Source organism: Lepisma saccharinum, chromosome 5 (assembly GCF_977018435.1).
Source record: "Lepisma saccharinum chromosome 5, izLepSacc3.1, whole genome shotgun sequence".
NCBI lineage: Eukaryota > Metazoa > Arthropoda > Insecta > Zygentoma > Lepismatidae > Lepisma > Lepisma saccharinum.
This window is the reverse complement of record NC_139233.1, coordinates 79,299,431-79,324,783: the sequence shown is the minus strand read 5'-3', so window position 1 is coordinate 79,324,783 and position 25,353 is coordinate 79,299,431. Positions and strand designations below refer to the sequence as shown.

At 36.9% G+C, this 25,353-nt stretch overlaps 1 protein-coding gene across 1 annotated transcript; it reads left to right on the top strand.

Moving 5' to 3' along the window:
* The first annotated feature begins 16,356 nt into the window (after positions 1 to 16,356).
* LOC145988092 (protein GVQW3-like) lies at positions 16,357 to 16,749 on the top strand. The gene has a single exon (XM_083122926.1). The coding sequence runs from the start codon at positions 16,357 to 16,359 to the stop codon at positions 16,747 to 16,749; it is 393 nt and encodes a 130-aa protein (XP_082979052.1).
* The last annotated feature ends 8,604 nt before the right edge of the window (positions 16,750 to 25,353 follow it).

The window sequence follows — 25,353 nt, the reverse complement described above, 5'->3', positions numbered from 1 at the left end:
GATATCTGAAAAAGTTCATGTAATTCGAATGGTGAAATTGTAGTGATATCCTGTGATATACAGGCTATAGTTACAGCACTTAACTGCCATGTCTAACAAAATAATGAGAGAAAGTTTTCACCAGACATCATAATCATATGAAAGTCCCTATGTACGAAAAATTCGTGAAATTTTCGGTATCAGGATTATGACACATACTTTCTCTATGCACTGTTTTTTCCTGAGATGACTTTTTCCTCAGTTCTGAAAGAAACCCTGCCATTTTTAATAATTTAGGCGGCACGTATAATGTAGAGAATTAGAATTAGACACTACTAATATAGAAGGCATGGTTGAGGATGAATAATGAACTGATATAAATGGATAAGGGACAAGTATAAGCATATATTCAAGCCTTAATAAAGGTTCAAACCTTGGACCTGAGACTTTGTATCACATTACGTTTCGCATTTTGCAGAAGAATGGTCAAATGGTTATATCTCTAAATTTGCATAAAATTGGGAAGGGGATATATTTGGTCGTTCAATTTTGAGCGCTGAACATGATATGATCCATATTTTGGTGACGTCATCACTTCAAAATATGTCACATACATATTTTGTTTGTGAAAGAAAGCGCAATTTTCGTGTTATTATGTGTAATATTGCACCTTGTTTGTAATATATATCTTTTGTTTAATATTTATTGATTTTATGCTCTATTGTGAGTAATTCAATGTATCTTTATATTTGAGAGAGTGCCCTATGTGAATTTGCATTTCTAAACTTGTGTAGATGTCAGTTTTGTTGGTAGCATCTTTTTTGTAGATAGTAAGTGATTCATCTGTACTTGAATCTGTGTTCTTGAAACAGTATATCACACATTCGCCACAGATCGTCGAAGATTTTTAACTTAAAAAGAACTCCTCCGTGTTGTCCATACATCTTGGTATGGTAGTTCGGGGCGCAAACTAAACCTATGTGATCATAGGCTTGCCGATAGCCACGCATTGAGTTTATGTGTTTTACATTGTAGTTGAGTCAAGTCATCGTCAAAGCGAAATCCTCACCTTCGTACTAAGCCTCTGTGCGTTATAATCGCAATAAATAAAGAATAAATCCTTTCGTTTTGTCTACTGCAATAATGTGGTTTTATTCCTCTGTGCTGTGTCTTTGCCTAACACTATCCCTGTACCTGAGAGGAGTCTGTGCAGCCCTGGCCCAAAACCATGGTAACGGTTGAAGTTTTTGCTTGCGATGACGTGTGACCGGCCAAGTGAATGCATCACTTCAATGTAAAGTGACGTGAAATGACAAAACGACAGTGTTGCAGTATGCAGATATTAAACACCTGAACAAGAACAATGTCTAGATGAGGTTGTGTACTACAGGCTGTGGAAAAGGAGATGCGATAGCCACTAACGCCGTCAAACGGTTGGGCGGGAACTTTACGTCACATACCATGAAGAAGTAATAGGATCTGAGCTGATTATGACCTTTGCGATTAGTCACTTCATTAAATGATTTACTAAATCTCATCAATTTACATTGTCGAGTTTATTATTTGTGTTCTTTTTGGTTTAGGTTCAATATCTTCTCCGTAGAGAAAATTATGCTCATTTCTTTGTTTTCCCTGACCCTGTACATCAAGGGTCAAGGAAGTCAGTAATAAGGTGTGTTACATACAGTGTACACCAGGGCCGGCGCTAGTAATTTTGCCGCCCTGGGAGGTGGCGGCAGATGCCGCTCCCTCTCGAAAGCCCCCCCCCCCCCGTTCCCGTCATTACGTAGCAACGGGAAATTGAAAATTAATATATTCCTAAGTAAAACATCAAACTATAAAATAAATAATTTTATTATACTATTAACCAAAAAAGGATATTTCGCTCGACCACAGATAAACACTAATTTTATATTAGACTTATTATTATATTTTATGAAAACTCTCTCTTTCTCTTAAATGTATCTTAAATGTAACAAGTATTAGGAAAGAAATGAAGGCTTGACTTCATATGTTTAACGTTGTAGGTCTGTGATAAATGATTGATAGGAGATAGTATTTTTATTAGACTTAATTTCCAAGAAGAACTTTGTTCGCCACTTGCCACGTTTACCGACAAAGTTAATAAATCCGAAGTTCTACACTCACATTAGGTGCAAAATCATGACTCTTTATCAGTTTAAGGTCTCCTTTCGTGTAATTGTTTTCTTATAGCCAAAAACGCTTTTCGTTCATCTTTTAATTCAGTAGCTTTCATGTGTTAACATTCCGGGAGTTTTCTAGAATTTTCAAACAAAGATAAGATTGCATGTCTTTAAGCTTAGTAATATCATAAAAGAAATGGAAAATTCACTATGATGTTTAAGCTGCTAAAACCTTTCTCTTAGAGCTAAAATAATCGTCTACGGCCTGGTAATAAAAATCAACTTTGTACCGCTTTAGTGGATCTTCAACAGTTTCATCATACTGAAACTGCTTCTCCTTTCGATTTCGGCCCTGTACAGTGTTGCCTATTTTTGAATCATCTATATCTAAATTCGATGCCAATTCATCAACCTGGACTCAAAGGTCGCCCCCCCCCCCCCCCGGACGCCTCCACGAGTGGAGGGAGGGAAGTCCTACCAGGCTGCCAAGTAGCGTCTAAGAAACTTTGAAATTTTCATCACTCCTGCTTTTTTCAAAACGTGGAATAAGAAGTCATACGTACCATATAACTAGTGAGCAAAGAAATGTAAAGCCACACAACTAGTTTGCAATACACCGAGCCTCATGTGCGACCATTTGGACAGTTTTATTGTCGCCAATTATTTGAAGGAGCGCATCCTAGACCTCTCCCATTTGACATCTCAACAAAGTTAAGGGATCGAATCTGCTTTCCCACCATGTGGCACTCAGTGGTTTTAAACTGACTACTGAATTGTCTTAAAAATCACTTCCTGTGATGTAATAGGGTTTTTGATTAGAGACCATTTGTATAATACATATCGTTGATGCCAACAATAAGTAGTTTTACGTTCACCACACACTTCCGTTGTTTAGAAATCGTAAGGAATCTCTGAATTTCCGCTTTCACATGTCAATGAAACTTTAACATAAGTTCAGTGTAGGTCACAAAAGAGATTTACATATTGTTATGATATCTTTTAAACCACGATGGGGGGGGGGAGACGATAACAGGGAGTGTATGATAGAGGAAATAGTATCTTGGCTCTGTGTAGTCTGTTAAAAAGGGCGTGTCTGTGTTTGTTCCTTAACGTGCAATGGAAGAATAGATAATTTGGCGTTTGTTTGATTACTCTGCAATCACATGCAGGAGATTCATAACGTGATGTTCTTTTGATTATATGAAAAAAAAACTGGTGACATTTTGAAGGATTCTATAGAGCAGAAGTTTAAAATGTATTATACAAATTAGTAATAGTATTTTAAATATTTGTGGCAACGTGTTCAATTCACTGAAGTATTCTTAAAAAATGTATGCTACTATGTAAGACCATTACAGACACATTAACATTTATTTCATAGAACGTATAACCGATATTAAAAAATACAATACTTCTGCAACTCAATTCTGCTTTATGGCCAAGTTACAAAGCAAAAATTAAACCATTAAGCTAAACTCCTACAGCTGATCAAAATCTAATTACGGTTTCGCAGTAACGCTACTTAGCTTTGAACAAAACTTCGTGTATATTTTGTGCTTATAAAATACCGACACGAAAGTTGTATTAATCATTTTACACATCGGTAAGAAGCCACACTTGGTTTCTACTGCAGAAATTAAAGACTACACATCGAAAGGTGGAAAAAATCTGCCCTTGCATGTTAACCTGAGACTGCAGTGGCGTGCCCAGGATTTTCGAAAGGGAGGGGTTAAGTACACTATTTTTGGTAGTCATCCCTCATTTTGCCATCTTTTCCTACATTTGACGTTCTTTCTTTTTAGGAATACTGGGCCAACGGGAAGGGTTATAACCCCCACCAACTCCCGCTTGGGCACGCCACTGCCTGTGAGAATGAAATATTACTTTATGACATGTTTGCGTAAAAGCAAAGTTATACAATATTACATTTCATGTTAGGCAGACTTTGATATATTCGCGGAAACATGTTGTGTACTGAAGAAAAAAAATACAAGTGCATAGCCTAGTGTAAATATAGTGTACATAAATGCTCATTTGAACTTGTCTTTTCTGGTATACACAGTACATTATGTTCAACGTACTTGGAAGATGTATCTTGTAATAAATAATAATAACAAGTGGTGTGCGGTATCTAGAAAAGTCGGGATCGGGATCGGAAAGAAAAATTCTGTCCCGATCCAGACTTCAGCAAATGACTTCCCTACTTTTCTGGATCCCGAGCAGTCGGGAAATTCCGAATGGTCATTTCAAAACGGTATAAATTCTTTTCTTTTCTACATTGCAAGTGCCTGGAACTTATCGGAAATTGTTAGTTTTCATTCCAGAAATGCAAAGACAATCACTTAAGGTGAAAATGACGTGTAGAATTTGAAATTTTCAGAGCGTCGGAAAATTTCCCGACTAGTCGAGAAAATGCGAATATTTCCCGTCCCGAATGACGGGATTTTAAAAAAAATCCGTTCCGATCAATAATATTCTGTCCCGCATAACAAGAAGTACCTATCGATATTTATTTTCAATTTGTCTAAAGCCACAAAATGTAAATGGGTGGAAATGCTCATTTGTGTACTCGATTTCGTTTGTTCAGTCTCTGGTATGGTTTTCCTATCTGCATAGTGCAACACTAGCGCATAGATTTGGAATTCATTTCATTGATAAATTCACTTCTTACCGTCGTTTCGTCATCACGAGTAAACAACGGATTGGCCCAACCTATACTTCTAATAACCTTGAGTCTGTGTACTTCACCAAATCTCATCGCTCAACGCTGAGTAATACTGAGTTATTATTAATAAGTACAGTGACGTGCGTTGACGTCGACACTTGGGGTCGCAATCAGTGGCGTGCCCAAGGAGATTGGTGGGGGTCATAACCTCTCCCCCTTCCTTTTATGGCCCAGTATTCCTAAAAAATAGAACGTCAAAGAAAGAAAAAGAATGGAAAATGAGGAAGGACTACTAAAAACAAGTACACGAAAATCCAAAACAAGTTGATTTGACTACTAAGCCAGATATCCCGGGTTCGAACCCCGACCTGGGGATGGGTGTTATTTGTGTTTGTGCCTTCATCAATTTTAACGTATCATCTTCACGATTAGCCAACACTGATGGAAAAGCTAAGTAAAACAAACCAAATCAAACAATCAATCAATGATTTCATTTGATTTATGTTACTTAGCGTCGCTGACACATTTGGTTAATCGCGAAGATGATACCATGAAGAGACAAACACAAATAATACCCATGCCGAGGTAGGGGTTCAAACCCGGATCTCCTGGTGTCTTAGCGTGTAGTGATAACCACTCCCCCATGGTTGGTTGATTTTGTGTTTTAAGTCAACTTTAAGCACATAAAGGCTAATCGGGCTAATAGAGTTTAAAATGGGATCCGAACCACTATGTGCCTCCACCGGGTACCGATCCGGGACCACTTGCACTCCCTCACGGAGGTCGACCGACAACAAAGATGAGTAGAGAGCTCTAACTATTCGGATATGTGGTTATCGGTAAAGTAAACTGCATTTTTCCTCAGTGGTAAATTTCAATTGGATTTTTGAAACACCATCTTTGAATATGATTAACGTTTTTTCAAAAAAAAATAAAAAAAAATTGCATTACTTGATTCCCTAATTTCTCGATCTCACGATCTCGTTACTGAAGGATCCGGGCTCGAGCCCTGACCTGTGCATGAGTGTTTCTTTGTAACCATTCTTCATCCGTTTAATTTAATCAACGTTCATCGTCATGGCAGCAGTTAGGTAAAGTGATGGAAAAGCAACGCTAAAAATAAGGGAAAAAATATAAATAATTTCCTCCCAGTGGATCTGCAGGGCATTGTGAAATCAGGAGGCCAGAGTTCTCTGTTTATGATTGTCCCTCGTGACTTCCATAAGCTCATTAGCTACTTATCGCGATTAAATCTATACAGCTAGAAAAGGTGATGGAAGGTGGCAAGAATTCAGTATATTAGAGGGGATGAACAGGTAACAAAACACACTTTTTTGTAGTTCCTTCAACAATATTTATTTGGCTTTTTGATTTCTGGGATACATTTTTCATTCCAAATTATCTCATTATTCACTGCAGAGTACAACCACAGATATTTAACCGTGCATGCGGCACCAACATACCGAGGCGACACGATGAACGGTATAAGAAAACTGCCCAGTCGGAGCGACACCTGCAGCTTGGCGTGTCTCTTCGGTTCGGAAGGTCTCATTTATTTCTGATGGTTGGTTTCCTACGACACGTCTCACTTTTTCCATGTCTGAAGTATCTTTGTTCGTTGAATGAATTTACATTCCACAAAGTTCTCAACATGTATTAACATGTGCAATAGTTACCTTTATGAAACGTACGAACGATTTTCGCTATTCCGATATGTCGCAATTTTGAATTTAAAATTTTATGCATACCGTTAATAATAATACCTCTAATAAAATCACAACAGAAATTCTTGTATAATATACGTAAATATGTTGCATGTTTATCTGGGGACCTCTCAATTCCTTCTTTTTTTAAAAGACTGCAGTCCAGAGATATTGCTGCGATATTGAATTCACTCCGTAATGTCTTTTATATCTATTGATGTGGTATTTATGTCGAAAATGCAAAAGAAACGCAAGATAAATAAAACCACATATAAACGATTTATCTCGTTGGTACGCACAGAATATCTGTGATAAATTGCTTGAGTGTTCCTTGAAAAAGTACTCGTTTTAATAACGTTGTTTCTTCAATAACCTCTTATCTGTTAGGGATGAGTATAATAGTCTATATTCCTTTCCCGGATTCTCTGGAGTAAGGCGCATGTTGAAGGGTGTGCGCCTCGTCCAATGACCGCGCGGAGGGGAGGGGCATCCACGGGATGGTGCGACTCGACTGCTCATTCTTGGTACAGTAGTTCCGCAGTAAACATGTCAGCTCGGAAGTCGAGGGGAACTCTGCATTCAGGAGAGCGCCGCATAGTGTTGAATGTGTTCGAGAACCTATTTGAACGAGGTGGTAAAACAGTAGCTACATGAATGTGTTTTGGAGACAGCTGCCCTAACGGGAATTGGGAAATCCACCGTCTATAATATCCGGAAGGAAGCGAAAGAATCGCGAGGAAAGGGTGGAACATCCCTGTTAGAAACGCCGGGCAAGAAGCATCCGAAACGAGCTCAACGATTTGCAGACTTCGATGAGTTTACGCTAGAGGCATTACGGAGGCTTAAATTTTTGTTTCTCAAGTCTACCTTTTGATAATAGTGATTCATGTGGTAGAAAGAGGGAGTGGATATTCGATTTTTGTTACTTAGCGTTGCTTTTCTGCCACTTCTAGCTAATCGCAACAATGAGTGATGACGTGAAATTGATGAAGAGACACTCATAAACAGTGCCGCAACCACAGGGGCAGAGGGCATTGCCCCCCCCCCCCAACCTTGGACCGAAGTCCATTCTAGGGGAAGCAAACATTGAAGTAAAAAACTAGACTAGGAGAATCTAAGAATAGCAGGACAATTGGGTAGTCATGATGGAATTAGTTTCTAATGTGTTTCTTGCATTTTTCTTCCAGACGGACAAGGGCACTTGCAAGGGGCACAGAGGGGCAATTGCCCCCCTCGATTTCAAATTTTATACAAAAAAAATACATTTCGTAAAATTTTCTTGATCGCTTCGCTCGCAATCTCTCCTATTATTATAGTCAAAGTTCAGAGCCATAGCTATGGGGCGGCGGGAGTCGGCCCTGGGAGCCAAACGATCTATAGTAAAAAATGTTAAAGATAATGCCATGGCGCTCCGTAAAGTTTTTTGCGCCCTATTAAAAGAATTTCTCTCTATGAAACTTAATATGAAATATTAATGATGACACTGTAATCCCTGAAGTCATGGATCAATCAAGGGATTCCTATTTATTTGTCAGGTGTCAAAACATGTATTTCAACTATAATATAATACAATTCACACAATATTTTGCAAAATGGTTAACGTAACCAGTAGGCAAACGTTGTCTGTAGTGATGCAAGAGTCTCACCTTTGAAGGAAATAGAGTCCGTGGTGGACTAAGGGACCCATGTTTTAATGTTTTAGCAAGTCCAAAAAAATGTATTACAAATTTTTACACAAATCATCAAAGTGTAGGTAATATGTAACCATTAATATTTAATTAATTCAATTTTTATTGCATAACACAACACAATGGTGTTGTTGGATTCTCGTTAGATTCCTTTGTGCGTAAAAATCTTACATACTGGAAACTAAGACGGAATCATTATGAAGCATTATTTTGAAAGGACTCACTTAATCAGTTCTGCAGAGAGGCCCAAAGCTGTAGGTACATATTAATCATCTATTAACATTATCGACCTGTAAATATCAAGTAGATACAGTCCCTATTAGCCTATTTATGTTAAACTTATACAATATTCCAAATTCTTTGGCAATCTGGAAAGGTTATTATCGAAATATTGCTATTTGATGTTTTTTTTGTTTGTTGCAGTTTCTGTTACTTATCTCTTTTGGGGGAGGGGGCAAGTGCCTCTGCGTACCCTGCTATATCTGCCAATGCAACACAATATATTAAAGCCCCCTCTAGGATTGACTTCGCCCCCCCCCCCTACAAAGAATATTTGGCTACGGGCCTGACTGGCCATTGTTGAGAATAAGAGAAGAAATTGGCAGCAGGCTTTACGGCCCTTATACCGCCCAGCACTTCGTTGCTTTCATCCCGCACCCTTCCCCACCCAGTCTGGCCCCGCCCACAAGCTTACCCCTCTGCGCGTCGCTACTCCAGAGAATCCGGAAAAGCAGTATAGTCAGGTATTTTCCAGAACCTCTAATAAGCCACCACGCCTTCGCGGTCAGTTTTGAGTGCCGAAGCCCTGAGTCTTCGCAAGTGAATTTGTCTCGGAATTCGATGACGTCAATCTTAGCACGCGAGCGTTAGCAATACCATCTCTTGTCTTTTTGTGGAAGCAAGATTTCGAGTGATGACTCTCAGCGCCTCCCAGCGTATTATGTCGAAGCTTCTTGCGAGGGGACCGATCCCAGCGGAAGGTCCGTGCAGCAGTTTCCCTGCCTTAAATGAAGATCTGCTTATATATCCTTATCTGTGGTACTGTGCAACACATAGGAACAAGAATGCGCGCTCATCACGGGTTCGAATCCCGGCCTGAATTGTTCTTTGTGAGGTCCCTTCATCAATTTGATCATATCATCACTCATCCTCATATTCGCGATAACCAAATGTGGCAGAAAAGCGAAGTAAAATAAACCAAACCAACATCAACAATTAGAACGCGCGTTCTCTTGCCCAAATTAATACATTCGTATTTATGACAGTTCATCTTACCCATTTTTTTATTGGAGACCAAGAGATTAGTATATTTAAATAACACACTACTCAAACGAGAGCGAGAGAGAGCGTGAACAAATATTTGTTATTTAATCGTTATATTTTCCATATTTGAAAAAAAGAAAAAGAAAGAAAAGACAGCAAAACATGTTTGTCTGGACATAATACAAGTACGTTCCCATTTCATAAACAAATAAAACTACATCACATATTATACACACATATTGTACAACATGTAAAATGTTGTAGTGTAAATAACAGAGAGGATACGTAAGTATTGAGTTCTTTAGAGGATTTACAAAGGAATCGAAGGGAAGACCTGAAAGCACGGACTTTCAACCATTGGAGAGAGGGGGGCGAGGGGGCAAGGGATGTACAGGCAGAAATCTTCCCTTTCCCTTCGGGCGACTGTCTATACCTGGAACTGGTGAGGCGGAGGTTGTCCAGCCTTGCCCGCAGATCACATCGAGGGACGAGAAGCGCGTGGAAAAAAGTGTTGCATATGAACTGAGGCTTCAAGACAATAAATATTGTGATTTGAAAATAATTAGAGGTACGTCAGATTGATTGATCTATCTCTGCTAGACTAGCTACTCCTCAGTGCACGTCACTGAATAAGTATAATACTACGACTTAATACCAAATCTAATAATAATACGTTTAATACAACTTGAATGTATCAAACACTTGAACGGTTTGATAAAATATGTTTTTCAATATTTATCCTTTCCTCTCTTTTTACCTGATAAATGAGCTCAGATCGAGCCTTCTGTATTCATTCTTTCCAAAGTTGTATCCATCTTCTCAAGTCTATAGTACGTACAACATTTGCTATCTTTAAATTTAGACGCAAAGTTTGGATCAAGTAAAAATTACATTTTATGGTGTAAGGACTTCATTACTTAAAGTATCATTTTATAATAATCTGCAATAAGGGTCAAGCAAGTTTATATCATATATGCATATTCCAATCGCATATTGCTGTATGTCTTCCCACACATCCACCCATAACTTGTAAATTTGTTTCCTTAAAAGTAAATTACATCTTACTTCATTGTACTCCATAAAAATAAAAAAATCAGTGTCAAATCAACTGAGCCAACCAGTGCCACAATGTATTACGCTGTTATACCTATGTTTACTGTGGTTAGAATTATTTTGGACAGGAAGATAATATAATGTAAACAAAATAATTTTTGTAGGTTATTAAAATTTGCTTATATAACCTCAGCCTCTTGAGAATATTTATTCCCGCTTCAGGATTTCCCAACTCAGGAAGTATGGAAATTAAAAAAAAAAACAGTTTCATTTCTGGAACTAGTCTACAATTGAATATAGTTCAATGTCTTCCCAACTCAGGACGTCCCACTAATTACCTCCGGGGAGGATGAATTGGCGTTTGAAATAGACCTTACGCACACCTGCGTAATTGGTAACCTAACCTAAAAGCAAAAGATCTGCAATATACTCAAAATATATTAGAGGAAAGAGGAAACTCCCTGTAAAGCACAGTGCTTATTTCTGCAAATGGATACATGTACGGAGTATTTCAGGGTAACCTTCAGTAAAGATAAGAATCTCTCAAAAATCGGTCCTTACTTCTTCCCCTTCCCTCGCGAGGCAGCGGTTCCTGAGTTGGGAGCATTCCACTTCAAAACTTTCGCGTAAAAATATCGGTTCCTGAATTGACAAAGTTAGGTCATAGTTCCTGAATTGGGACATCAGCGTTGCAAATCACTTGAGGATATAGAAGAGTACAATATAAATTGAAGAGTTTAGGGGGTACTTGCAATTTAGAAGTAATTCGAATGGTGAAATTGTAGAGTTATTTTATAACAAAAAGTATTGTTTTCTGTGACTTAAAGCAATTATTATTATTATTATTATTAATAATAATAATAATAATAAAAGTTTCTGTTACTCTGCCCCCTGAGAAAAAATTCCACCGGCGCCCTTGTGTACTTGCAATACCATTAAAAAAATTCAGGGATACTCCCTATAACCCCCGTTCGTTTTCAATTATAAACATACACTACTGTAGCATCACGATATCTGTGCCCCAGGAAACTATGCAAACTACAAGCTTCTAAGTGATGCGACACTAGCGACACTGCTCCCAGTTCATAGCTACAAATATGGTGATGTGTCAGTACAGAGCAGACTTGTGTAAACTGTTTATGTCTGGAATGTATGACAAAGTAACACGTTACTTTTCAAAGCAAAGCGACTATAACGCGTTATTAGCCCTAGAATGCTAACGTGTCCTGTGGCAAACGTTAAAGCTAACCATTCGTCTGCGGGACTACTCATTTCTTCAAAATTAAAAGGCAGCCTAAATTGTCAAAAACTATTTTTATTACTACGAATGTTAGTATTTTTGGGGGTTAGGCGTAGAGCTGACAACTCTGCACTGTAAAAAGACATGTCAAGAAACAGCAATATAAGGTCATGGATGTTCCCAAGGTAAAATATTCCGGAGGTAAAATAGTCCCCCGTTCGGATCTCCGGGTGGGGACTACTTTGGGAGGTCCCTGGACTAAGGATAAGATCTACGTTAGGAATAAGGATATTAAATTAGGCCTGGGGCATTTCAGTGTACAGTTAATGAGATTGTTAAGTATAAATTAGATGTAGTAGCTGTCCAGGAAGTTAGGTGTCCAGGAGAAGGGAATTGTAAAACTAAAAATTATACTTTTTTCTATGGTGGTACTGAAAATCATAATTTTGGAACAGGCTTTTTCATAAATAATAGAATTATCTCGGCTCTTAAAACAGTAGAATTTATTAATGATAGGATATCATATGCAGTTTTACAGGGTAGGTGGTGTAAAATTATTTTAATAAACATACATGCACCAACGGAAGATAAAGATGATAATACTAAAGATGATTTTTATACAGAGTTAGAACAGGTCTTTGATAAATTTTCTCAGTATAATATGAAAATTCTGTTAGGTGACTTTAATGCACAGATTGGCAAAGAAGAGACGTTTAAACCCACGATTGGTAAAGAAAGTCTTCATGAATTAAGTAATGATAATGGTATAAGATTGATTACTTTTGCAACCTCAAAGAATTTAATTGTGAAAAGTACCACTTTTAAACATAAAGATATCCATAAATATACCTGGTCTTCCAGATGGTAAAACTCATAAACAGATAGATCATATTCTCATTGATAAGAGAAGGCATACTAGTATAATTGACGTTCGTACACATAGAGGTGCTGACTGTGCCTGTGACCATTATTTAGTAATTGCTAAATTAAGAGAAAGACTCAGTGATAAATCATAAACAACAAAATCTAAAAGTTCTAAAATTTGATACAGGAAAGTTTACTGATGAAAGAATTAAGAAAGATTACCAAATTAAACTGTCAAATAGATTTGATGTTTTGCAGGATTTAAATGATGATGAAAAAATAAATGAAACAGACATAAATAAGAATTGGGAGCACATACGTAATGCAATAGAATCAGCAGCTAAAGAAAGTATAGGATATCATAAACCGAGAAAAAGTAAGCCATAGTTTGATAATGAATGTCATAATCTAATAGAAATAAGAAATCAGGCTAGACTTAGGTGGTTAAATAATTCTGATGATACAAATCTAAACAATTATAATAGAATAAAGCGAGAAGTTAACCACACGTTTAGAAGTAAAAAAAGAGATTACTTGAAAAGCAAAATTAACGAAATTGAAACAAACAGCAAAAAAAAAAAATATATATCAGAGATTTATATAAAGGTGTAAATGAGTTTAGAAAGGGGTGGCAACCTAAAGTAAACTTGATAAAAGATAAAGACTGTGATTTTCTAGCTGACCCAAGCGATATTCTAAATAGATGGAAGAACTACTTTAATGACCTTTTAAATGTCCATGTAGGAGATAAATCAGAAGTAAATGAAGTCCACACAGCAGAACCTTTAGTTCCAGAACCTAACTTGACTGAAGTTAAAGATGCTATTAAAAGGCTAAAGAATAACAAAGCACCTGGCATTGATTTAATACCAGCTGAGTTAATTAAATATGGTGGAAATTCGTTAATATGTCAAATTCATAAATTAATTTGTTTAATATGGAATAAAGAAGAAATCCCTCAACAGTGGAAAGAATCCATAATTGTTCCTGTGTTTAAAAAAGGTGATAAAATGAACTGCAATAATTACCGTGGAATTTCTCTACTCTCACCAACATATAAAATATTATCTAACATTCTTTTAACAAGACTAACCCCATATGCTAATGAAATTATAGGTGATTATCAATGTGGATTTAAACGTAACAGATCAACTACAGATCAAATTTTTCACATCAGACAGACACTTGAAAAAAAGTGGGAATATAATGAAAATGTCCATCAGCTATTCATTGATTTCAAAAAAGCATATGATTCGGTCAAAAGAGATAAATTATATAATATATTAGTAGAGTTTGGAATACCTAAGAAGCTTGTTAGTATGATAAAAGTATGCAGCAGTGAAACAGAAAGTAAAATTCGTGTGGGTATTAATATGTCTGACAAATTTACAATTCATGATGGGTTAAAACAAGGAGATGCATTATCTCCATTGCTCTTTAATTTTGCCTTAGAATATGGTGTTAGGAAGGTAAAAGAAACTAAAGAAGGACTAAAATTAAATGGTGTGACTCAGTTGTTAGCATATGCAGATGATGTAGACTTACTGGGGGATGATGTGAATACAATTAAGAATAATGCTAAAATATTTTTCAAAACTGCTAAAGAGATAGGTTTGGAAGTTAACAAAGAGAAAACTAAATATATGCTTACAGGCCGAAACCAAGTGTTAGGTAATAATCAAAATCTAATTATTGATAACAACTCGTTTGAACCAGTTTCCAAATTCAAATTTTTAGGAGTAATATTAACAAATGAAAATTATATTAAAGGGGAAATAAAAAGTAGGCTTAATTCAGGAAATGCATGTTACTTCTCTCTTCATAAACTTTTGTCTTCTCGTTTAATATCTAAGAAACTAAAAGGTAAAATATACAAAACCGTAATTTTGCCTGCAGTATTATATGGATGTGAAACTTGGTCCCTTACATTGAAAGAGGAACATAAATTGAGAGTATTTGAAAACAAGATCCTTAGGAAAATCTTTGGACCTAAAAGGGATGAGGAGACAGGTGAGTGGAGAAGGTTGCATAATTTAGAACTACATAATTTGTATTCATGTCCAGATATTATTAGAATAATTAAATCAAGAAGACTTAGGTGGGCAGGCCATGTGGCACGAATGGGAGAGGAAAGAGGAGTTTACAGGATTCTTGTTGGGAAACCTGATGGTAAGAGACCTGTAGGAAGGCCAAGACGAAGATGGAGGGACAACGTTGAGATGGACCTAAGGGCAATCGGTAGGGATGGAAAAGAGTATATAGAACTTGCTCAAGATTGGGAAAGATGGAAGGCCTGTGTTGCTGCAGCCATGAACCTTCGGGTTTAAGAAGGCTAGGGAGTAAGTAAGTACGAATGTTAGTATTTACTTCCAAAATACATGAATAACATGGTAGGAATGCAAAATATACATTTTTATAAGTCTTATGTGCACTCTAAACAACACTTTGACTGGTGTTCACCACACATTGCTTTGGAGCAAAGGCATCAGAAAAAATCTGGTCATTCTCCTCTTGCTTGAGTGTCAGAATGCACAAATCTTCCTTCCTTGTTGTTGTTGAGCATCTGCATTAGTTTTTAGCATTTGCATATTCCGGATGATAGCAAAATCTTAGGAAGTTGCTGTGGAAGTTTTGATGTGCGTAAACACTAACGTTTCGTCCACCAGACGACGCAAAATTAAAAGCCGTTAAAAATACTCTGAATGAATGCTTGTAAAATGACACCGATATTTTCCTGTCAGTGTCTTCGATCCAAATGAAGGTAGACGGGACGAGGAGTAGAAGATTTTAGTGGAAGGGGGTGAAACAAGAAAACTGCCCCCATGCGTAGTCTGCCAGACGATGCGTTAGCTTTCTAGGGTTAGTATTGTTGTTATTGTTATTTTGGTAACTTACCCACTTTGGTTATTTGCATGATAACTTAAGGAATGCAGCTTCTCGATTGGCGATTCGCGCCAAATTGCTTTCCTCGTAGGGAAAAACGAAAGCGATTCCCAGAAGCGTGGTTTTCCTGCTTTCGGTCCGGTTTGTGTGTCGAAATCTTCGTACGAAACAAAAGGCACGAGCTCTTGCGTCCACTGTAGTTTCTTATGTGTGATGTTGATGCAATGCGCCACACAAAAAAAAAAGGTGAACTATTTGGTCTGACGAAGCGGATGTCATACTAGCACGCAGTAATAATTAGAATGAGGGTTTGAAAGGGAGGAAGGGGGATAGGAGGGGGAGACAGTAATATATGGGTGGCAAAATCAAAGGAATCAAGAAATAGCTGGCGGACATCGGAGTACGGAGCGACCCTTTCGAGAAAAGTCAGTACAGTATAGAATGTAGATGAGAGAAACACCCAAATAAAATTTCATGTTTCCTTTGTAAATAAATTGGATATGACTTAATAATCGGATTTAAAAAACTACTACCTGGCCTCACCAATGCCGTAGTGTAACGTCGTTTCCTTGTAATCAAGGAAAATAAGTAAAATAAAGAAACAATAATCACAGCTCCGACAATGCACACCTAAAACATAAAATATAATTATCACATGTTAAAGTAAAATCAAACAAAGTCAAAATTTTCTTACGAAGTTTTACAAAATACTTACGAGGGGGGGCTGGAAAGTTCATGAAATCACCCAGAAGAAATAAAAATTGAAACAAATTGTTGTAGCCATTAGAAAGAGCATATATTGTAAACCTCTTATCCTGCATATGATCCTTTTGTCATTGTTATTTTTTTTTTGTTTCACGTTCAGTAAGAAGAGATGGCGGAGGACCTAAGGAAATTTGAGAAGAATGAGCTTCGCAGTGTCATCAAGTTTTTCGTGTTGCAAGACAAATCCCCCATGGATATCCATAAAACTTTGCATGAGACTTTGGGGGAACATGCCCCAGGATATACAACAGTAGCCAAATGGGTGAGGCGTTTTAGGACTGGACATGGTGAGACTGAAGATGAACCCCGCTCTGGCAGGCCTGCAAGTGCAGTGACTAGGGAAAACATTGTCCAAGTGCACGACATGTTCATGGAGGATAAGCGCATATCCACCAAAACCATTGCTGCGTATCTGGGGATATTGCGTGAGTGTGTGGGTGTCATAATATCAGAGTATCTGGACATGCGGAAGCTCAGTGCGAAATGGAACCCAAATGTCTGAATGCTGACCAGAAGAGAACACGAGTGCAGATGTCACGGGAGATCGTGCGCAAATTTCAACACCCTTATGATTTTTTGCGCTGTCTGGTGACTGAAGATGAAACATGTATTCACCATTATGATCCACAGACTAAAAAGCAACCCATGGAGATGCGCCACAGTGGGTCTCCTCGACCGAAAAAGTTCCGAAGTCAAAGGTCAGCAGGGAAGGTTCTGGCATCGGTCTTTTGGGATAAGGACTGTGTCATCCTCATAAAATATCTTAAACAGGGTGAAAACATCAGTGCTGCTGTTTATTCCCAATATTTGATTGAATTGAAGGCGGCTCTGAAGGAAAAACGTCGGGGAAAATTGAGCCGTGGTGTGCAATTTCTCCAGGACAATGCGTCCTCGCACAAGGCCCATCAAACCATGCAATTGCTGGCGGATCTGGGCTTTACCTGTGTACCCCACCCACCCTATTCCCCTGATATCGCCCCATCCGACTATCATCTCTTTCCAAACCTCAAAAAACATCTCAAGGGCACACATTTTCCGTCCGAAGAGGCACTGGTTGAGGAGGTGGAGGGCTGTTTTGCATGGCAGGACAAAACCTTCTATTTGAAAGGGTTACAAATGTTGAAACATTGTTGTGAAACGTGTATTGAGCTTCGGGGGGAATACCTTGAAAAATGTATTAAAATGGTTGTTCCAGCTATATTCCTTCTGGGTGATTTCACGAACTTTCCAGCCCCGCCTCGTATATTTAAAATTTTCAACACCTACAACAAGAACGGAACAGAAAAGGATTACCTCAGCGAGAGGAAATGAATCCACCAAGACTAAAATGTGACTGAATCGTTCTCACCAAATGAACAAGTTGTCAAATATAAACATTTATTTGTACATTTATAAAATATATGAATTACGAAAACATGTAATGATACCGTTTTACTTTCTTCTTTTGTGAAGATTACGGACTTCTATTGCCTTTAATAATCCGACCAAATCTCATCAAATAATTGTGATATGTTCAATAAAGTATAATATAACGTTTGCATGATACATTGCCTCTGGCATCTTCCTCAAGATTAGTGTGTTCCTTTCCTCCAACTGTAACACCAAAATTAACTTTTGATTTGATGGTTACAGGATGGTCCAAGATTTATTATGCATCTTTCGATCCATCCACTGGTTACGGCATATTAGATTTGGTTGTTCCATTATGGTATGTAGGCACACATTGGTTCGGATCCCACTTTAAACTGTAGGCCCAGTCCCGATTAGCCTTACTGTGCGTAAAGTGGACTTAAAACACCAAATCAATCAATCAATCATTATGGTATGTTCCAACTCTTGTTTCGACCTTTCGATTCCTCCTCTCGTTAAAATATGTTTGATGATTTGAGTGGATCTTTCGATTTCTCCCTTGTATACAGTATGTTCGTGAACTTGAATGAATCTTTCGATTCCTCCTTTGGATACGGTATGTTGAATTAGCTTTTATTTGAAACGTTGCTGTGTGCGAGAGCTCAAATTCTAGGCAATATTGGCCTACTTCCGGGGCGGAGGAATGTATATGAAATTGGATTTGATTGTAATTTTGTTTTAGATTTTGGGTAGAACATCGTGCTACGACGCCAGGAGTTCCGGGTTCGAATCCAGGCCAGGTCATGTATGTTCTTTGTGAGCGTCACTTCATCAACTTCATCATATCCTTACTGATCCTTATCTTCGTGATTAATCAAAAGTGGCAGAAGGGCGAAGTAAAATAAAATAAATCAATCAAGGCTACATTTTCTTGGATTAAGAAACGAAAATCTCAAAATATAAATTGTTACCAATCTAGTCTCATCTTGCCTATGCTCTACACTTCTAGGTAGGCCCCTTGATATGATTCCAGCAAATTGGCAGGGACGTTGTGAAAATAATCCTACCTTGCCTTATTTAGCAGCCAAAAACTCGAGTAATGTGCGACCGCCGAAGACGAAATGAGCTCGAAATTTCGAATCTACAAGCAATAGAGGAAATATGCAGGAACATGCCTGAAACAACGCTGTAGGTTTCAGTCGGTATTTCTCTCTCATATACGCTCCACTTGCAGCCATCACCCCTCTATTGCCACTGAACTCGCCCAGTAAGCGCACGCGCACTTGCGCCAATGGTCACTACTTAGACAGACGGATATACTAACATTTGAAGTGACCTGTTAGGCATTTTCCGTATTTTTCCCTAAAGACATCGACCATCACTTGCTTGTAAAGCCTGAGGCCTAACATTTAGGACATGTACTTTGGAGTTTAGCCTAGTCATACCAATGCCGTTATACTTAAAAGCTGTAAGAATCAATTAGCCTTACCCTATTTTTATAACCATGAATAATTCGGTTGTTTTTCCGGCTGTCTGAGAGCGTTTAATGAATGCCGAGTCGTTCCTCGAGATGTTGGAGGTTGACAATGATTGATGGAGCCAGATGGAAAGGTACTGGGACTTAATTACATTACTAATTTGGTCTGAGAACGTCTTCTTTCAAGACAACGCCATCATGTTAATCATTGTACAAGTAAAAATGAACGAACTTCCGCTGTTAATATCTTGTATCCGTTCAATCCATACGAAGTTCCATTGGTGGAATGTACGGCTTCCCCATAGGCGTAGCGGTAAATATTGAGCTCATTGACGAAGTGGTCCCAGTTCGAATTCAGGCTAATCCAGGTTTGTATTTGTCTGTCTTAAAAGATAATTAAGTCAAATTGATATCAGAAGATGTGAAACTGCCGTTTAAAGATTTTGCTTTTCTCATAAAATATTGTACTGTTGTCGCCTTGTAATCAAGGGTTTCCAGGTTCGATACCGGATGGATGCATGTAGTGGTTCGGATCCCTCTTTAAACAGTAGGTCCAGTCACGATTAGCCTATCTGTGCATAAAGTGGACTTAAAAACTCAAACTCAGAAAAGAGTAGAAGCAGTTCATCCTCACTCGATATGTTCGCTCACGGTCTGCAAAACGAACGAGCAACTGTGGCCACCAATTAACGATACAGGCGCAAGCAACAAAGGTAGCGATTGCAACCTTTCTACGTGTCTGTGTATATCCAGGCACTTGGATCGTGAAGTGAAAGATGCAGTGAAATTGGAACTGAAGTGAACATAGTCATCATTTTCATGATAAAATGTAATTTAGTCCATCTTTACAACACATAGCAATATATGAAAATGAATAGATGATTATGGGCTGAAACTACCAGGACGGATTGTTACGTTCTTTTAAAAAACTAACTAAACTAAGCGACGACGAAGCAACGCAACAACGCAGAGTCAGGCCTCCCGCACTGGTGCAAAAATCCGAATAAGGTTAATTTCGGAATTCATTTGTTCGTGCATGAATTAACCAGCTACCAGTCGGCACCACCATCGATGCTAAATCCTAATTTTCTCATTAAAAATTTAGTTTATGTATCTATTAATCAATGATGATCACTTGTACGTGATTTTGTATTTTATTAAATGCCTTTCCCTTCTTAAACATGTATAAGAAAAATCGTATTTTTAAAGTCACTAGTTCTACATGACGTAACATCGTTCCATATGATCTGTCATGGACGTACACTAACTATTTTAATAAGGATGTAGAAGAACAAAAAATAAAAACAATGGCTTATTGTGCAGATTTTTATTGTAAAAACTGTCAGAAGAGGAATCCAGAGCTGTGTTCGTGTTCTGTCATATCCTGAAAGGTTAGTTATTTATGAATTCTGTTCGCTCTTTATGTAAAAATAATTTCCATAAAGTTAGTTTCCACGGAGAATAATTCCTAGCATGTCTTCGTATTCTGTATTTTGCTTCATTTAAGTAAAAGGACATGTGTTAAAAAAAACGTCTGAAAGATTAAAGGTTCGATTTTGTAACTTAATGTTATTTATAAGTTACACAGGAGGATAGGAAGCCAACAAGAATAGTAGGAATGACTTGAAGTTTGTTTGAAGTTCGGAAAAGCTCATTTGTGCATGTTATAATGCAGAAAGTTGCAAGTTATCGCGCTCCTATTCGCTTCTGCATGAAGTTTATTTCTTCTAGCATTTAAAACTTTGTCAACATGTACAGGACATGAAAAAAAGCGTGTAAATATTAAAGCAATGAAACCTAAGGTAACGGTTCCTATCGTTCTATGATTTTTTTTAAAAATTCTCTTAGGAGGAAGACTAATTATCGTAGAATTTTAGCAATCATTGTCACACGAAATTTGAACCTTTCTTAAAGTAATTAGCACTCTTCGGATTTTTTTAAAAAAATATTTATGTTGAAAAAACAACTTAAAAATTACCTGACGCAAGCTTGCACGCTTCCCAAGGACAATGTATTTTCCATTGACAAGGGACTGTAAGTATCGTAGACTAGTGGGAATTAATGTAGAAGTAAATCGGAACCTTAGTAAAATGAATTTAGGTAATTTATTTATAATGCTAAGAGAACCAAACCTGGCCTGCCTAACCTAACTACGAAAGCATACATTGAACCAAATCATAAGTAATCACTAGTTTTGGAAACTAAATGAGTGTAACTAACCTACATGTGCAATATATGCAAAATATTTTACGAACATTTACACATGCGTTACTGTAAAGAAAAATCCTTTCTCACTGGTGCCACGGGAGGAAGATTTTGTTTCAAATCGCATTTTAATCTATGTGCTTTAGTCCAACCCTACAAAATTATGGATGTTACTCCTATTATTAATAATAATATATTTTGTTGATGGAATCATCTAATTATACCTGTAGTTAATATTATTGCTGTAATAGCTCTTGTTGTTGGTCATGGGCTTTGATCTACTAGATGGTATGGGTAATTTTGAATTGTTGACATATTTCATGTCCTGGTATCTTCTTCAGAAATATGTTGTGTCATAACATTTTTCTTGAAAGCACTCCCGGGAGTAGATTCCATAATCCATTCAATGACAAAAATTGCATTGTTAGCCAGTTGTAGGTTAGGCAGTAAGTTTCAGGGACTCTTTCTACAAAATAATGTGGTAAAACTTTGCTTCATATATTAGGACGTTTAGTGCAATATCTATAATATTTTTTTATTTGCATTACCACACACTGTATGGTGCCATAAGAATTAGTTACGATGAGAAATAATGTGAAAATTGAGTAAAAATAAATCAATTGAATGGTGACAAGCTCATAAGATTTTGCGCAATTGTTGAAAGAGCTATCATAGGATGGACCCTTATACATTTGACACTACTTTATTCAACAGATACAGATAGTGATCTAATGCATATTCATTTTCAGTAACTTTTCTTTGTGTTGACACGCTTTGACCTTAGCTCACTAACAACTCTTGCATCTTGGAATTTATCTTTTTTGAGTGACATAAAATGCATAATGCTTTGTCTTGTATAGTTATACGCGTATGTTTCTAAAATAATTTTTCGTCTTTTATTTTTCTCGTAGAGCTGAGATATAGTTGGAGAAAATATGGCGAAAGGACTTGAGGCACAAAACATAAAAAAGTTACAAAGTTTGTGGAGACAATTTTTCAGAGAAAATGTTTATGAATTCTAATAGAAATAAGTTAGTGCATGATGCATACCCAGATGTAGAACCAAGTAAGTATATTGCATTTCTTATGGAATAACATTGTCATCAGTTATGTGGCTCATGCATAAGAAATTGTATTTTCCCTTTTCTGCATTAAAAAAATATATGCTTTAGAGATAAATTTTGCTTAAAGTACATAACACCTAACAACACGATACATTGCTTGAGGATGTTAGAAACAAATGTATTTAATGTTTCACTAAATATTCCAAGCAGGATGGATGAAAAATATATGATTTTCAGCTAAACAGTCCTGTAAAATATTTGAAAAGTTTGATTAAAGGAAATAAAATGCACATATTTTTCTGTTTGAGACTGTACATATGTGAACTTACTATGGAAATGTTTGTTGAGTGTGTTAATGATGCTTTAATAATTTCAGTAAGTTTTATTCCAGTGAAAGTCTGCAGGACCTCAAAGAGATTATCATACCTTATGCAAAATATATTAATTACTAGTGATTCAATAAATATATATATATACCTGAATAACAACGTGTTTGTTTATTTTCCCTTACATTTGTTATTAGCAATAGAATATAATGTTTTACATTTCCACAGTATGAGTATTAAATCATTAAGAGTAATGTACTTACTCTGAAACTGTTCTCTTCTTCTGAAGTATTTCAACATGTAAATTCATTCTTGGTGAAGTATAACATGTCACCATAGTGAGTGTCCGACCAAGAAACCTATCAGTATGACACAATGGTTTGTCTAATGGAATTTCATTAACAATATTATGATAATATTCAATACAGTGGAAATTATTTGATGTAGGGTTTTAAGGATTTCTTATAGTCTTTTACTTTATATTCCATATGTTTAATGCTAACAATATAATTTATATGTGTAATTGGAAGTAAGATGCTTGAAATAAATTTTGGGACTTGTAGGCATAATGACCATATTGGGCCATTCAATGTATGTGAGGAAGAATCCTCTTATCTAATATCCTTACTTGAGTTTGAACTGTTCTTTTAGGTCTACTTTATGCACAGAAAGGCTAATTTGGTTGAAACTACCGTTTAAAGTGGGATCCGAAACACTATGGGTCTCCACCGGGTATCGAACCCATACCTGAGTTAAAAAAATGGGTGTGAAGAGCCCCTTGAGAAAGGTTGAAAGTGAAATGTTATAAAGACTTGCAAAGGATATACACAAAACTACGAACTTCCTCAGAGACAGTATAAGAGCCCAGCTCTTCTCAAAAAGGTAATGACATTTCTTAAAGTGCTTTCATTATCTCCCAACCTGGTCAATAATTGGTAAGATCAAAAGTTTGAGGAAAGTATAATCTACACATTAGGTAGGAATAAGCCAATCACTTAACATTTAGACATGACACATTGGATGGTCTAGCCCTTGCAGCAAATCATCATGAGTGAGACACCTATGTTCAATACGAGGCCAAGTTAAATTTACTTCTTGATGGAAGGGATGATATGAGAAACATGCACCAATGATCGACCTGATAGTGTGAAGCTTGAAAGAATGATTATTTATTAACTCTTTATGTTCACTTTCTTTTAGACTGACTAGAAACATGTGTGACATTATTTAGAAGTAGCAGGGATTTTGTCAATATGGCATCCACTATGAGTGAAATGTTGCTGTTCATTGGTTCATTTCCAAGTGGCATATGTCACATGTCACTTTGGTGTGAAATCTCTCTAAATTGCAAAAAATACTGTTGGTTTATTTGTCATCAGCTGGAAATTTGCACATTTCTTTTGTTTTTTAATTAGCTTTAAAAAATTCATGTGCAATATTTATTCTGAATGCATGGATTGTATCATCTTCGGTACTGTATTAAGTATATGAATATATAAAATACATATCTGTGCAGGATAAGATCTTTCAGTGGTGTATTTAATTCCATTGTGTGTGTGTTTAGGAGTGGGGGGCTGGGAGTGTGCTTATCTAGCTTGATCCTACATACTCAATGACTGCTTTGTTTTTTTATTCTAAGACATTCATATTTCGAGTCCAGATTTTTGTGTAACTATGAAATATGTAATGCCATATGATGAAATTGTAGTCAATATGTAGAGTGGTTCCAGTAAGTAACTTCAAACAAAACTCGCTTGTATGACACTCCTACTCCCATTCTAGATTAAAAATAGGGATTTTTGACAAATACTAAAATGAATAAGCATGCAGTGATTAGTTAATAATATATCTTACAAACATTCACACATTTTTAGAAATGGGTTGAAATTACTCTCATGCAAACCAGAAAAGTGAAATTTCATACAACTTCGATTGATTGATTTGGTATTTTAAGTCAACTTTATTCACAGTAAGGCCAATCGGGACTGGACCTACAGTTTAAAGTGGGATCCGAACCCCTATGCGCCTCCATATAGGTACAACTTCGAGATGAGGTGGTTGCTATATAGGCATTCTAGGTTAACTTGTGTAAGGTGTGACCTTTTCTTACTCTGTTTTCCTATAACTATTCATTATCACCATCATAGTAGTTTTTACACAGAAATAGACTGATAGAATTATAACAATTACAATTTTATTCCAGAAATTATTCTGTTTGATAACTTCCCCAATGAGCTGTGTCACTCATAGCTATTATTTTATTCTATTCTCTCATGGCAGATGGCACTGAACTAGTTTCTATGTCGTATTGTCCAAAATACTATTTCATCTACAGAACACTGAATGTAAGTTGTGATAGAAATTAACTGTAGTGTAAAATATTTACTTTCATCTACAGCATAACATAACCCATGGTTCTACAGAATAGTTTCTCAACCTATAGGGTGCGACCAACTCCTGGGTCCTGAGGGGACATTTGGTGGGTCGGGAAGTTGGGTTCGAAACTTTGTTAACTGGGTCTTAAAAACCTATTACCTTAAATTACTTAGATATATTGTTTTAACAATTGAAATTCAGGCCGTGTTGTTGTAAACGAGCAAATATATGATTATAGACTAGGTGCACACCCCTACAAAGTAATTCCGCTTGTTCCCATCTTATGGGTCCCATGAAGTGTAATACTA

What these genes read in the sequence shown, in the direction of transcription:
- LOC145988092 (XM_083122926.1), top strand. Translation starts at nt 16,357, where the DNA reads ATGGCGGAGGACCTAAGGAAATTTGAGAAGAATGAGCTTCGCAGTGTC.